This window comes from Notolepis coatsorum (genome assembly GCF_963971535.1).
Source record: "Notolepis coatsorum genome assembly, chromosome: 1".
NCBI classification, from domain to species: Eukaryota; Metazoa; Chordata; class Actinopteri; order Aulopiformes; family Paralepididae; genus Notolepis; species Notolepis coatsorum.
In genome coordinates, this window is record NC_140165.1 from 144,923,454 (window position 1) to 144,938,370 (window position 14,917).

At 45.9% G+C, this 14,917-nt stretch overlaps 1 protein-coding gene across 1 annotated transcript in view; it reads left to right on the plus strand.

Annotated features, from left to right (window-relative positions):
* The window catches only part of hectd4 (HECT domain E3 ubiquitin protein ligase 4), a 167,118-nt gene that overhangs the window by 101,996 nt on the left and 50,205 nt on the right, over nt 1-14,917 (plus strand). The window contains exons 41-45 of the mRNA XM_084328500.1: nt 175-357; nt 486-650; nt 749-918; nt 1,747-1,862; nt 3,188-3,291. Of these exons, the coding sequence (XP_084184626.1) occupies nt 175-357; nt 486-650; nt 749-918; nt 1,747-1,862; nt 3,188-3,291 (738 nt within the window). The remainder of the gene's footprint in view (nt 1-174; nt 358-485; nt 651-748; nt 919-1,746; nt 1,863-3,187; nt 3,292-14,917) is intronic.

Sequence of the window (14,917 nt, forward strand, 5' to 3'; positions counted from 1 at the left end):
GCTGCCCTCCTTCCTAATAGTTAATGAGGACCATTAATATTGAAATTGTCTTCTTTATCTATTTTTATAATAGATAGATGGATACTAATTTATTTTGACCTTCTGTTGTGTTTGCACTATTATGCTGCTCTTCTTCTCAATCTCAAAGTCGTTCTCCCTTTGGCTTTGTGTCAGGTACTCTCTCGAGCGCTGATGTTTATCCCTCAGCTGGGGAAGTACGCTGAGAGCATCCTGGAGAACGGGAGCAGCAGTGGCAGGAAGCTGGCCAAGCTGCAGGCTATTGGCAGGCAGGCAGTAGCTGCACTCTGTGCCCTCGGAGGCTTTAAAGAGACCATCAAGATCGGCTCTGAGGTCCAGGTGAGCCAGGAGACTCCAATCAATTGAGCCATGCTATAATTCACATTGTCAACCGTTAATTGTTGATTTCGCTGTATCTTCTGAAACCAGGCGTGTAAAGCGTTGTCTTTGCCCTGTCTGCTCTTCAGGTGGTTGGTAAAGGAGTGCTGGGCAGCGTGGGGGTAGTGATGTCCATCAACGAGCAGGAGGGCATCGCTACAGTCAAGTTCCCCTCTTGCGAGTACAGGAGAGCTTGCAAAGCCTCAGACATTCTGACCGTACCCATATCCCGCCTCTGTACGCCCAGATCTGAGGTAGGAGAAAGGATATTTGAATGATTATGACATCTTCCTTTGTTCTTAAATAACAGACTGAACCTCTGTTGTCTCCTCTCTTTGCTGTCCTATCACAGGCCCTGCCCCTCTACAAGCTGTCCATCACGGAGAAGGTGGTCCAGGCAGTACAGTCCATGCTGCTACCACAGGAGGGCAGTCTCTCCATCCACACCTCCCTCCCCGCCTCAGGAGATGGATCTAGCCCTGTCATGGCTGCAGTACGCCTACTGGCTGAAATCAGAACAAGGTAATCAAAGCATTGTGTTCATCCATGCACCATTCAGCCAAATCTTTATACATGTAAACTTGCATGTTTAATTGATAAAAAAAAAATATTTAAACACATGGAATAAGATGTGTGTGTATATACAGTAGGGCTGTCCCCTCCTAAGGATTTGTATAGTCGACTTGTAGTTGCAAAAATGAGCCGATAGAAAAAAATGATTTTTTTATCATTCCATTTGGGCTGTGGGGGTGCTTAATGTCTGAAGGAGTCGACAGAAGGCTTCTTGTCCTCTGCGAAAGCATGCAATTGGTCCACTGATGGATACATCTTGATATTTGTCTAGTCTAGTGTGTTCATTAGATGGGTGAAATCCTCTTTCAGTGCCTCTGTGCCTGTTTTCTTAGGCAGTTAGCCTCTGGTATGCGTGCCATTAGTGTTAGCCACGCTTGTAGGCCTTTTTTATTTTGGAAAGAATGATAATTAAAAAGATAATTCTTTTTGCATTCGACTAAGAGGTTGGCAGTCGACTACGGCTCCTTCCGATCGATTAGTCGACTATTCGACTAATGGGGGTCAGCCCTAATATACAGTATGAATATGTACATCATATTATTTAAATGTATATACACATAGTACAAACATATTTATCAGACTTCCCTGGCGATTTCCATCATCTGTCCTTGATGTTAAATCAAGATTATTTGTTATATATATATATATAACAAGTTGATGTTGCTTCTCAGAGCCTGTCTGGATAGATAGATATATATATAACAAGTTGATGTTGCTTCTCAGAGCCTGTCTGTATAGATATATATATATATATAACAAGGTGATGTTGCTTCTCAGAGCCTGTCTGGTGATGGCCCAGCTGTTGGAGGACAGCTCCTTCTGTGAGGAGTTCATCCAGCAGTGTCCTGCTGCTGTGGAGGTGCTGAACCTGGTGGCGCAGGAGTGCAGCCCTGGTGAGTGCTGGTCACACACTGATGCTGGCATATATACACTGACTACACAAAACATTAGCAACACCCACTCTTTTCATTACAAAACGCAAAGGTTTCTGGCTATAGGAGACATTTAGAATACTGGTTATTCTGCCCTTCCCAGTTACAATGCAAAGGATTCTTTAATGCTGGGTTAAAAGTGGTAAAGTGGTATATAAACATTTGTACTGTAGTTCTGTACACTTGAGTGTAGAGCTTTTTTACTGCACTCACAACCTCCCCAGTCCTAAAGACATTATTTAAAGGCACAATCTGTGATTGCAGTATGGTGCTTTCTGTTGAAACACTGTTGAAACACTAAATGCCGGTGTTGACTCATTGGTTTGAAGATATTTATTTAATTCTAGAATGTATTTTCGGAGACTCTGATACAAGGACTGACGGCACGTGATGGCTTAACATGAGTTTCACATGACCTTTGAAGCTGTACAAACATTTGTGAATATTTGTAATGTTTGAGTAAAAAGAGAGATGTGACGATTACATTTTTATAATATTCCATCTACAGGTGAAACTCTTGAAGAACATATTGTGAATACTGTATACCCAATGTTTAGAGACGGTACTTTTGCTACAATGCTATAGTTGGACTAGCTCTATTGACCAGCGTTGTACACTACATACAGTATAATTATACCAAGCTCTGTAACGAACCGCTGCATATTCTGAGGGTTAAGTCAAAACTAACAAATTATTGCAAGTTCGCATTGTGTTTTCGAAGGGATCAACAAAGACAAAGACCGGTGGGGTGAAAACACAAGCCACTGCTGAAATACAGTATAAAAGGACCTTTCTCTCTCCGAAGTCTCCTTTCAAATCGGTAATGGCATTATGGTACCTTCTTCAGTTTTCTAGGAAAGCTTGACGAATGCTCGGTGCTGCCACCGCTGGTCCCCAATAAAATACATTACTATTACTGTCGGGTCAAGGTGCTGATCTTATTGGTGACCAGTGGTGGCAGCACCGAGCATGCGTTGGTCGACTGCAGGATTTGAAAGGAGACTTCGGAGAGAAAAGGGTCAATTCATACTGTATTTCAGCAGTAGCTTGGTTTTCACCCCACTGGCTTTAGTTGAGACTGAGTTTTCTGTTGATCCCTTCGAAAACACAATGCGAAAAATACAATAATTACTCAGGACGAGTTTTGACTTAACCCTCAGAATCTGTGGCGGTTCGTTATAGAGCTTTGTATATAATGTAATGCATACAAAGCTTGTCAATAGAGCGAGACTAGGGCTACCGCTGTGGATGTGTGTTCTAACAGAACGCTGTGTTCTCTCTCCCAGGGGAGCGTCTGGGCATGGTAGAGGCACAGTGTGAGAGAGTGAGGATGTTGTACCGGGACTGTGCCCGTCCCCCGCCCCCACCACTACAGACAGACAGGCGCCAGGTGGGTGCAGCCCCCGCTCATTGATTTTTTACATACTGTAAGAAAGAACTGTATGAACCAGAGTGTCCCGGACAAATGGGAGAAATTCACGGGCAAATATTATCTGTGTTTATTGAGCTTAAAAACAATTGATATAGGCTATATAAAGAAGAATGACATCATCAAGGCATGTCTTTTTACAATGTTATTTTATTGAAACGTAGGCTACCTTTGCTTATACATTATATTCCAAATGAAATAAGACTCAATAGACTCTCATGTATAATGCGTCCCGAGTGTTTGACTAGCTCAGTGTTGTTGTTGTTATATAAATTGAGACCCTCCGTAGTTCAATAGACTTTTCAGTTGCCTCTCTGCTGTCCAGTTCAGTTCCAACCCTGGTATGAAGACATTATGGATAGATGGAAGACTTTTAGATTTCTCAGTAAAGCTGGTGTCCTTTTCCAAGCTTTAGCAAGGGCTCCCCTGAAATACAAATAGAGTCCCTAGAAACATTCTAAATCAAACTAAAATGTCTGTAATATCAGATTGTCATTTTGACATGAAAACTACTGCCAGCAGCTATTGGACTGCAGGGAAGCTACCATGAAAGCCACTCACCCTTACTAGCCTGTACACAGTTGGCATTGACCAGCCCACAACAGCAGCTAGGTTTCTTTCCTGCAAATCTATTTTTTATTTTTTTTTTAAATATACTCTCGGTACAGTGTCTGTCTAATTAAATCCCGCCCTCTCTTCTTGATCCTCCAATCACAATGTTATAGCCATGTTATCACATCATGCTCCCGACGGTGCTGAAAGTTTAGTATTTTCCAGTGCTCAGAGAACCAAGCATTAAAAGTTAAAAACGTTTTAAGTTAAACGTTTTTTGTAAAAGATGGCCGTTCTTCTGTTAAGCGATGTGAGCTGAAAACAAACAAGTGGGGGTGTCTGGGTAGTCTAGAGGTCTAAGCACTAGAGCGGCTGAGTAGTCTAGAGGTATAAGCACTGGTGTGGCTCGGTAGTCTAGAGGTATAAGCACTGGTGTGGCTCGGTAGTCTAGAGGTATAAGCACTGGTGTGGCTCGGTAGTCTAGAGGTATAAGCACTGGTGTGGCTCGGTAGTCTAGAGGTATAAGCACTGGTGTGGCTCGGTAGTCTAGAGGTATAAGCACTGGTGTGGCTCGGTAGTCTAGAGGTATAAGCACTGGTGTGGCTAGGTAGTCTAGAGGTATAAGCACTGGTGTGGCTAGGGAGTCTAGAGGTATAAGCACTGGTGTGGCTCGGTAGTCTAGAGGTATAAGCACTGGTGTGGCTCGGTAGTCTAGAGGTATAAGCACTGGTGTGGCTAGGTAGTCTAGAGCAGCGGTTCTCAAACTACGGGTCGCGACGGGTAGGTGACAGGCGCATTGGCAAAAAAAAGAAGAAAAAAAAGATCAGTGAAAATCCGTGAGCCCAACTCAGATCGAGTTTTCTACCTGGCTGCTGTGTGTATTTGCCATGTCTTGCCCCTGCATCAAAGGAGGCACAGTATTCCAATACACATCTCATACATCAGCGCAGGTATAATCACTGAGGCCACGTCTGGTCTTTTGTGAGTCAGAGGAGCGCAAAGTGCCGCGACGTGCATGCGCGAGCGTGCGTGACAGCCCTGCGCAGGTATATCGTCTGGTCTTTTGTGTGTCAATGTGTACTCAGATATTTGTGATCGACACTGTCTCGTAACTAAAGCACTTCTGGGGGGGGGGGGGCAAGCATATAAAGCTGATTTGATTCATTTAACCTGGACACTCGCAATGGATACGTTTGTTGTCAGAAGCGGCGCATCACGTGTGTTCCAAAGGCTGGCAAGAGAAAGGCAGAATTTAGTACTAGCGATACCAGGACTACTACGAAACGGAGTAAAAGAAGTTATGATCCTAAATATTTGGCATATGGATTTACTTGGACTGGCCAAGAAGATGACCCGAGACCACAGTGCGTTTTGTGTTACGAGATCCTTGCTAACGAGAGCTTTAAACCAAGTAAATTACAGCGGCACTTGGAAACTAAGCATCCTGAATTTAGAACGGAACCGTTAGCTTTCTTTCAGCAAAAATACTATGGTTTTAGAGCAGAGAAAACTGTGCTGAAAACTGCAACAACCGTCAACGAAAAAGGACTACATGCTTCGTTTATTGGTGCCAATTGGATCGCAAAGACTGGGAAACCCCACACACTTGCAGAGAGCTTTTGGCTGCCCTGTACCAAAGATGTGGTTTCTGTCCTTTGTGGACAAAGTGTTGCAGAGTAGCTCCATACAATACCGCTGTCAGATGACACTATTTCAAGAAGAATTGACTGCATGTCGGATGATGTTAAGAGCCAAGTTGTGGAAAAACTTAAACGGAGCCCGTATTTTGCTATTCAACTTGATGAGATCACCGACATCTCTTCTGATGCTCAACTATTAACACATTGAGTGCCAACGATGAGATTAGTCGTTCCAAATCGCCATGCGTTGAGTGCCAATGACGTCTTTTAATCGTTATTTCTTTTATTAGCGATATCCATTCATTTTTTATCCATCCAGCCTGACGTTATCATTGTGAATGGGTCTTAGCTCGAAAAGGGCAAATACCGCCGCCTATCGTCTCCCGGATGGTAATGCACATCATTGGATTGGATTGGGTGGGCATCAGAAGGGGTTTTCCCTTCTCTGGCATGCAGTATCGTGTTACCAGATTGACTGAGGACCCTCAGAGCACCGTCGATTATGTGTTTCGGACTATAACGTTGGATCAATAAACGCAATCAATATTTGGAATGGCGATCAGGAATTGGATGAATCTTTTTGCAGAACATCTGATGTGAGGTAAGGACTCTTATTTTACCAGTATTGGGTTAATCAGATTTTTTTTTCTCAGCCATCGCAGCGTGTCTGTGTGTGTGTATGACGTTAGCGCTGACCAGGTCATGGATAATAGATTTTTCAGCCTGCTTTTCTAGCGTGCATAAGTACACATGTACTATCGATAATCTAGTGTTTATTTGAAAACTATTCATAAATCAGCCGAAAAATGTGTTTTGTGTATTCCCCTAAAGAGCTATTATCGCGTAATTTCTCTGGAATTACTAGAACTCCAAAACTATACTCGTATTCAAAACGGTATAAAACGGAAAATGTACCAATGAAAAAACAATCTGTTTCGTACATGTTGACTGCAAGCAAGTCATTGATAAGCGAGGGGTGTTTTAGACCCATAGCCATAATTTAAGATATAGTTTAAGCCTTTGAAAATGTTCCTGACCTCCCATTGACTTCAGTGCTGGCACTCTAGCCCATATGTGACTCTGCATCGTCTAGGCCGACTTGGTGCGGCAGGTTACATTCCTCAGAAATCGCGAAAATGTCTCATTTCAGAAAATAGGTCAAAATAGAAATATTGCATTTTTTACTGCTTTGAAATGTTCTTTCTCTGATTCCTTATTTGCAAAACTTAATACAACTTGTAAATTAGTTAATTATTGTTAGATTGTCCGACAGTATGTATTCAGAAACATTGGGGAAAGACTACATTTGCGGGCTGCTCAGCGGAGCCTCTGAGGGTGTGTGTGGGCGCCTGTCATTACAGCTCATTCATTACAGGGTACTTGAGAGGTGCGAAAGCAGACAGAGAGCTCTGCTTTCATCATAGCGGAGAGAACGAAGCGTTCGAAAAAAGCATGCATAGTGTAACATTAAGTTACACTGCTATCTTAACGTTAGCAAGCTAAGCATGCATAGCACGACCTGTGTAACGTTAAGTAACTTGTGTTCCGCGGGGATAGACCGTTCCATTTGTAACACAACTTCAAAGAATAACATCCAAATCCGATCCCTTTCAGAGTTTAGGGAAGCAAATTTCCTTGTAGACTACCGTTTCATTACATCCCACAGCGCTGTGTGTGTGCACAACGTAGTTCATTCATATATCCGTCCCGAGCCTACTGACAAACGTTCCAATGCTGTCTTCGGGATGATTTTAATCCAAACATTGGGACGTGCATTTCCTTCATTCCACAGCGCTGAGCGTGCAACGTATTTCATTGATACTCTGGCCAGAGCCTACTCACAAACGTTCCAATGCTGTCTTCGGGATGATTTTAATCCAAACGTCCATTCAGAAACTTTGTATTATGAAATAATTCTGGGTGACTATTTTTATTCAATATTAGACATTCATTGATCCAGAGGCAACCGGCTATTCGTCTGCTACAGTATTTGTAGATATATCAAGACAACAACACAACTTGCCCTCGGGGACAATAATATTTCATCTATTTCCATCTATAATATCAGTGATTATGACCAGACGGAACACTCACACAGGAAAGGGCTAATTTAGATACAGTATGTATGTATTATTTACAGATAATTGAAGGTACCTCAAAACATGAAACCAAGCCATGCCACACATCGTGTGTGTGTGTGTGTGTGTGTGTGTGTGTGTGTGTGTGTGTGTGTGTGTGTGTGCGCGCGCGCGCATGTACTAGTACTATATGCATGAAATGTGCATCTCTAGCCTCTACAAGTCAGGTTTTCATTGCCATCAATTATTTTTAGTTCCTTTTCTCCACAAGTGTACACATACACAAGTATACCCACATACCCCCCTCCCACTACATAAGGTTAACTTTTCACTACCACACTACATACGGTTAACACTTTCACTACCACACTACATAAGGTTCTATATCGTACTAGCTTCCGCTCAGCGTCATTCTGCACATATCTCACTTCGTGCATATGCACTGAATAAAAACTCACAATGTACCTTTACATACCAACATTCGTCTGGCCACACCCCTATCCGCTACCTTCATAAGCAGGTGTGTGGCCCCACTCGCCTCCTTCTTCACTTTCACCACAAGAGAGTGCCTGTATACCAATCACTTGACAAGGGTATTAAGCTGAAGAAAGTTGAGTTACGTGTTTAAATTTTTTCTTGCTTTTTTCTTTCTCTCATACTTTTACAAAGAAAAAAGCTAAGTCATAATGTTTACCTCGGAGGGTCGCGCTAGCAACGTTACCCTTCACCAGCGGTTCTTCATTTCCTCCTCTGCCGTACGTCTTGGAGCGGGGTTGACGCCACTGTTGTGGACGGCATCCGCGCCCGGTAGGCGTCCGGTGGGTAGTTTGCCTCTCCAAGGAGCTGGTGCACCAGCGCCGTCTCCTGTGAGATGGCCTGGTTCCTGCTCTGGTTCCTTTGCCGCCGGAGAGTCATCCGCTGTTGGGCGGCCGGCTCCTCTGGTGGCGGAGGATTTGAGACGCAAGCTTTTTGCGTCTGCTCGCTCCCGTCGTAAGATGGTGGCTTGTAGACGCGAACGGCCTGGTTTTGGGGAGTTGCTGGAGCCGGATGAGGATGCGTCTGCTTCTCCGTGGCTGATGGAAACTGAAGACTACATGGTAGAGGCAGATGGGTTCTTGTTTGACGCCCCGGTGGAGACATGTCCGCCTCCCGTCCAGGTTACACTGGCGGGGGGTGATGGGTCTCCTTGGGGTTCCTCGTACGCTGATGTTGGGTTAGAACCTCCAACTCAGCGGCGGGATGCCCTGCTATCAGCCACATCGGAATGTGGCTCTGCGATGTCCAGAAGTCTGCCGCATGTGAGGGACGCGAGCTCGGTGGGGGAAAGTATGCAGGGGGAACTGCGTGCTTTGTTCCCCGAGCTCATGGCGGCGGCGGCAGTTGCAAACGGTGTGCCGCTGCCGCAGCCACTGCCTGTTCCTGTCCCTGATGATCTCATAGGTCATTTATGGCAACGTCGTCCTGTGAGAGAGAGGGGCGTTGTCTGCCCATTTTTCCCCTCGATGGAGGCCTACGTCCCTCAGGGACAGGTGGTCTCCCACATCACGGGCCTCACCCTCGCCTACGTGCGAGTCACAAGGGTGGTGGGTTTGGTAGAAGGTATGAAGGAGGGGGTGCCTCGGCTTGATAGGCCGATGGCAGCTCTCCTTTGTCCTGAGGTGGTGTGGGAGCCTTTACGGAAGCCGGTTCCCCACGGGAAATCGGCGAGGCGGTTGGCTTACTGGAGCGACCAGTCATTCATCTCCGCGACTCAATCTCTGGCTGCCACGTCTAACATCGCGCAGCTGGCGAGATTCATGTCCGGGATAATGACGGGCGGTACGGAGCTGACCGAAGTGCAACGTGATCAGCTCGCCCAGGCGGCAGGAGCCCTATGAAAATACGCGCCCTGGCCACTCTAGCCCAGCGCCACCTTTGGCTGGAGCAGGCGCGTGTGCCGGAGAGGAAGAGGACTCCACTTCTGACGGCACCCCTCTCCGATGTTGGGCTCTTCGGGTCGGCGTTGCAGCTGATGACCTCAACCTGCAGGGAAATGCAGGAGGAGCGGTCCGTGCTCCAGCCTCATTTCCCCCCGCCCGATGTCGGTGGAGTCAGACGGAAGGCTCGTCGTCGAGGTTCCGCCGCCGCTGCTACCACCGCCACTGCTGGCCCTTCAGCGAAGAAGGCCAGGAGGAGAGAGGGCGCCTCGGCCACTGCAGCCGGCCCATCCACGCTTGGAGGTGATGGTAGGGATCGTCGAGACCAGCCTCCAGTCCTTTACCGTCCCTCCGGGGCTCCCCGGGGTAGCAAACCCTGAGCGGCTCGTGGCAGGCGTCGCTAGTGACTTTTTCCCTCTATTGGTTCCCCCTGTTCCCTTCCCGGCCCAACATATGATTTTTGTCTAAATAAAAGGTCCCTCCTAGGAGGGACTGTATTTTGTTACAAACTGTGTGTTTATTCACTACATATGATGGGGATACGATGTGTGAACCTTTCGCTAGTGTGGGTTTGATAGGAGGGCTAGACTTATAGTCATGTTGGTCGCTACATTTCATGTGTGTAGAGCTTAAGCAAGGCCTGCAGCTTACACTCGGTTGAAAAAGGTTTTTTCTGCCTCGACCTGAAGATTAGGTTCTTCACATAAAGGTAGAGGTAGGTTGTGTGCTCTGTTGCTTAAACAGTGATATTGAGCCGCAACACTGTTGTGTTGGTCTGCAGTAATGCTCGTGTGTGTAAAGGTACTGCGGTCTTTCAGGCCGCTCTCTCTCTCTATCAAATCTTCTGTGTCTTGCAACATAAACATGGGTGTCGGGTTCACACATATAAAACTTTGGCCTTGTTATAAACCCTGTTCACAGGCTTGTCTGTGGCTAGCGTGCATTGTTAGCTTTGCGCTGTTCATTAGCATACTGGCTACTTAAGGTATCATATGGCTATTTGTTGTTGTCATATTCGAGGGTTGGGCTTGCCGAGGGGGTACCGGATAAACCCCTCCTTCCCTCTTCTGATTGGTCTGTTTTTTTTTTAACCCTCTTTTTCATTCGGTCCGGCCAAGCTGTTAGGCAGCTTGGCATGGGGGGGGGGGGGGTTCCCTGACTCTGCACCTATCACGGGCAGTTGAGTCATGGGATTCCCCCCGTCATAGAATACGTCACTGGGCACGTTTCTATTGGACGGCGGCTTCCGTGAGTTTTTTCAGACCCATGTGTGGTTCTGTTATTGTCAAGTTGTCGGGCAGAGCGTAGGAACTTGGTGTTCTGCTACGCTCGATATATGTGTAACTTGAGTCTGTTGGTCACATGGCTCAATGTTACCGTGACTTTTCAATTCATGGCTCACGTGGCAAGTCTCTGAGGATTCCCGTCTCCTCCCTGTGGTGAGGTTGGCGGGATGTAAAAATGATTTTTTTTCCTCAGCCGCGTCACGTGGGATTCATGTCAGTCTGTGTTTTTCTTTCTTTTTTAATAAAAAAGAGGAAAGAACATGAAGCACGACGGCTCCTTGTCGTTCTCCCAGGTGACTTGGAGGAACAATGTCTGGTGTCTTGTTGGGACTATCCATTGATGTGTTTGGGTCTCGACACGTACATAGTGCTGGCTCGGGGTGTTTCTGATAAGAATCACGCATGAGGCCGGTACGCCTTGGTTGCTCGTTATTAAAACGGCGTTTTTATAGGGCAACTGGGATGGAGGTTTTCTCTTCCGAGCGCCTGTTACTAGGTCTCGACGAATTCTCGTTCATATCTGGGGGATGTTAACGGAATAGATCAAAACATAGGTAGAGGGGTCTCACGCCCTTGGGGTGGGCCACTGAGCACGGTACGAATGGGACCGTCTGGGTGGCGCCCTCTTTAATGTTTTAGATCGACACGCGTACCTACCCCCTCTCTTGGAGTGGGGATGTCGGCGTGATTAGGGCACGGGACTGGTTCTGGTCACGCTGGTCCAGGTCAGTTAACCCGTTGTCCGCCGGGGACGCAGATCTTCTGTTCTGGTACCCTGAGGGACTTGTGCTTTTTTCAGGGGGAAAAATGCTGGGTCGGCCTGGGTGTCACAGGGTTGGGCGTTATGGAGACCCTTTTGTTGGGTACATGTTGTACCCTGTGCTATCATAAAGGGGCTGGTTCTCCATTCTTTTCGCCCCTCTCTTACGCATGGCGAAGAGGGGGCTGTTGGGGTGGTCTTATGGACCTCCTCTGGCATCCCTGTGTGCTTCCCGGTCCGCCGGGCCCGGTCCGAAGTTGTGTTTCGTCGACCCGTAGGCCTGGGATAACCCCTTTTTGAAAACTGAAATACTTGTACTGCGGTATAGCCAGTGTATACCCGCAGGTGTGTTTTGGAGTTTTTTTTTGAGGGGTTATAGGAACAACCACATATGGCATATGGTACCAAGAGGGTGGTTGATTGCCTGGTGTGTTGGAGCGGAGTCAACTACCACTACAGAAGGTTAACCTTTCACTACCACACTACATACGGTTAACACTTTCACTACCACACTACAGAAGGTTAACCTTTCACTACCACACTACATACGGTTAACTTTTCACTACCACACTACATAATGTTAACCCTTTCACTACCACACTACAGAAGGTTAACCTTTCACTACCACACTACATACAGTTAACACTTTCACTACCACACTACAGAAGGTTAACCGTTCACTACCACACTACAGAAGGTTAACTTTTCACTACCACACTACAGAAGGTTAACCTTTCACTACCACACTACAGAAGGTTAACCTTTCACTACCACATTACAGAAGGTTAACATTTCACTACCACACTACAGAAGGTAGTTAACTAGCATGTCCCATATGCTCTGTAAATAACTACAGTATGTACAGATACCGAGATGTCACTCCATGTTACCTGTTACCTGTTACTGCACAATGTTGTTTTCTTCTTTGATTCTATTATATGTACCACTGTATTGCACATCGTTGCGGGCAAGACCACCCGCATTTCATTGTATACCTGTATGCCGTGACAATTAAAACTCTTGACTTGACTTGACTTGACTTGTAGTGGTTGCAGTTTGCACGGTCACAAGACAAAATCATTGTAACAAAGGCCCTCAGACTGGAAAGCTGCCAGGTGTTAATTGCTCTAGAGAGGAGGGGTAACATGGATTACAATGAATTCTGGGTGAAAGAGTTCTTCACGAGTGTGGCTGTTAATCACTTTGATTCAGATAATGGGTGTTTTCTCAGGAAACAGGACTGTGATATCAGCATGATATAGCATGATTCATAATACATAGACTGAAAACTATATCCCCGATCCGAACAAGTGATGGCTTATTTTGAAGGTATGAATCTGTACTTTCATGTTATGTAAAAAAATATATATATATATTTGAAGATGCCTCAACAAGACCATAATGTCTATGGCTAGTCACATACCGGTATATGGTCAAAGGGGCGTGGCACTCAATGTGTTAACATAATGAGATATGAGCACGATGGACAACTTCATGAGGATTTTCTGTTTTGTCAAGCTTTACCCAATCGTGCAACTGGGGAGGAACTATTAAAAAAACTGGATTAGTTTATGACTGACACTGGTCTGGACTGGCAGCGCTGCGTGGGGATCTGCAGTGACGGTGCCAGTGCAATGACAGGCAAAAACAGTGGGATGGTTGTTAGGGTTCAGTCTGTTGCCCCACACGCAGTTTGGACTCACTGCATCATTCACCGACGAGCCCTAATGGCAAAGAAAATGCCACCCAGTCTTAAACAGGTGCTTGACAACGCAGTCCGCATTGTTAATGCGGTGAAAACTAGCGCAACTAGTTCTCGCATATTCAAAGTGTTGTGTGATGAAATGGGCTCAGCGCATAACCAGCTGCTTTACCACACTGAAGTGAGATGGCTATCTCGAGGCAGAGTATTAAATCGCCTTTTTGAACTCGGAGAAGAAGCGCAGATTTTCCTTGCAGACCGAAACAACCCATTGGCAGATACATTTGCCGATACTGAATGGCTGGCACAACTGGGATAATCTAGCCGACATCTTTGAACGGCTCAATACGTTGAATCTGGGACTACAAGGTCGGGACACAAACCTGTTTGGATTTCCAGCTCAAATGGAAAGCTGGATTAAAAAACTCCGTTTGTGGCACTCCAAGATCATCAGCGGAGATTTTGGGGTGTTTACTCTGCTTGATTGCTTTTTGGAGGAACATAATGTGGCACAAAATTATTTGAAGCCCATCATCTGTAGCCACATAGAAGGGCTCATTGATCAATTTCGGAATTATTTCCCCGAAAGAAAGAGCACGGACAATTTGAACAACTGGATCCAAGATCCGTTCATTGCGCATGACGCAACAGGCCTCCCACTGTCTGAGCAGGAGGTGTTGATCGATCTTTCGTGTGACGAGGCAGTGCTGCCGCGGTTACCGCATTACCGCGATATTGCTGTTACATCACGGCCACCGCAGAGTTTAGCTGAATACCGCATCACCGCTGTTTTTTATAATAATACTCAACCAAAGCAATGCGCGGCAGTCGGCCCGACATTAAATACAGCAGTGTGTTATAATCACATTTTTATGAGCTAACAAATTCCGTTATATTGGACATTTGTATTAATTATATCAAGCGAAGAACTGAGAAATTTGGCAGAGAGAGACGGCAACATTATCGTGAAATATAAACGTTGCGTGATGATCTTTGCCTCCCAATGAAGAACATACATAGATTTGCGAGAAGCATGCAACTGCAGAGCCGCAAAGCCAGCGGCGCTCTCAGGTCTGGTCTGGGGACCGCTCAGCAGCGCCACCCACCCAACAGCTGAATTGCCAATGGCTGAATTGGAGTATTGCACTGTGCGCGCACAACTGTCAGCTCTGCGGCTCTGCAGTTGCATGCTTCTCGCAAATCTAGCTCCCGCTGCCAAACCAAATGAATCTCGACATCGCTTCACCAATAGTCGTTATCAGAACACTACACACATATCATAATAGAACACGCATCGAATGCCTTTGTTAATCATAAGTAGTAACTTTATAATAATAATAAGAAGAAAGGGTCGGGGGGGGTAACCGCCGGGCGCTACCACCGCTGCCCGCGACACCGAGTGAACGGCACACGACCAGAGGGGAGACTTCGAATCAGTGTTTCACTTTCAATAACGAATGCGTGCTTGCCGAATCCCAAACAATATTCATGCTGCAAAGTCATCCTCTAAAGATAGCCATTTAGACTAGAGGCAGGCTATATGCTATAAAGAGTAGACTACTAAAAAAATAAAAATGCATTCAATTTTTTTTTGTAACCGCGGCGGTAGGAAATATTTCGCAAATTTGTGCGGTAAGGAAAAAATCAATACCG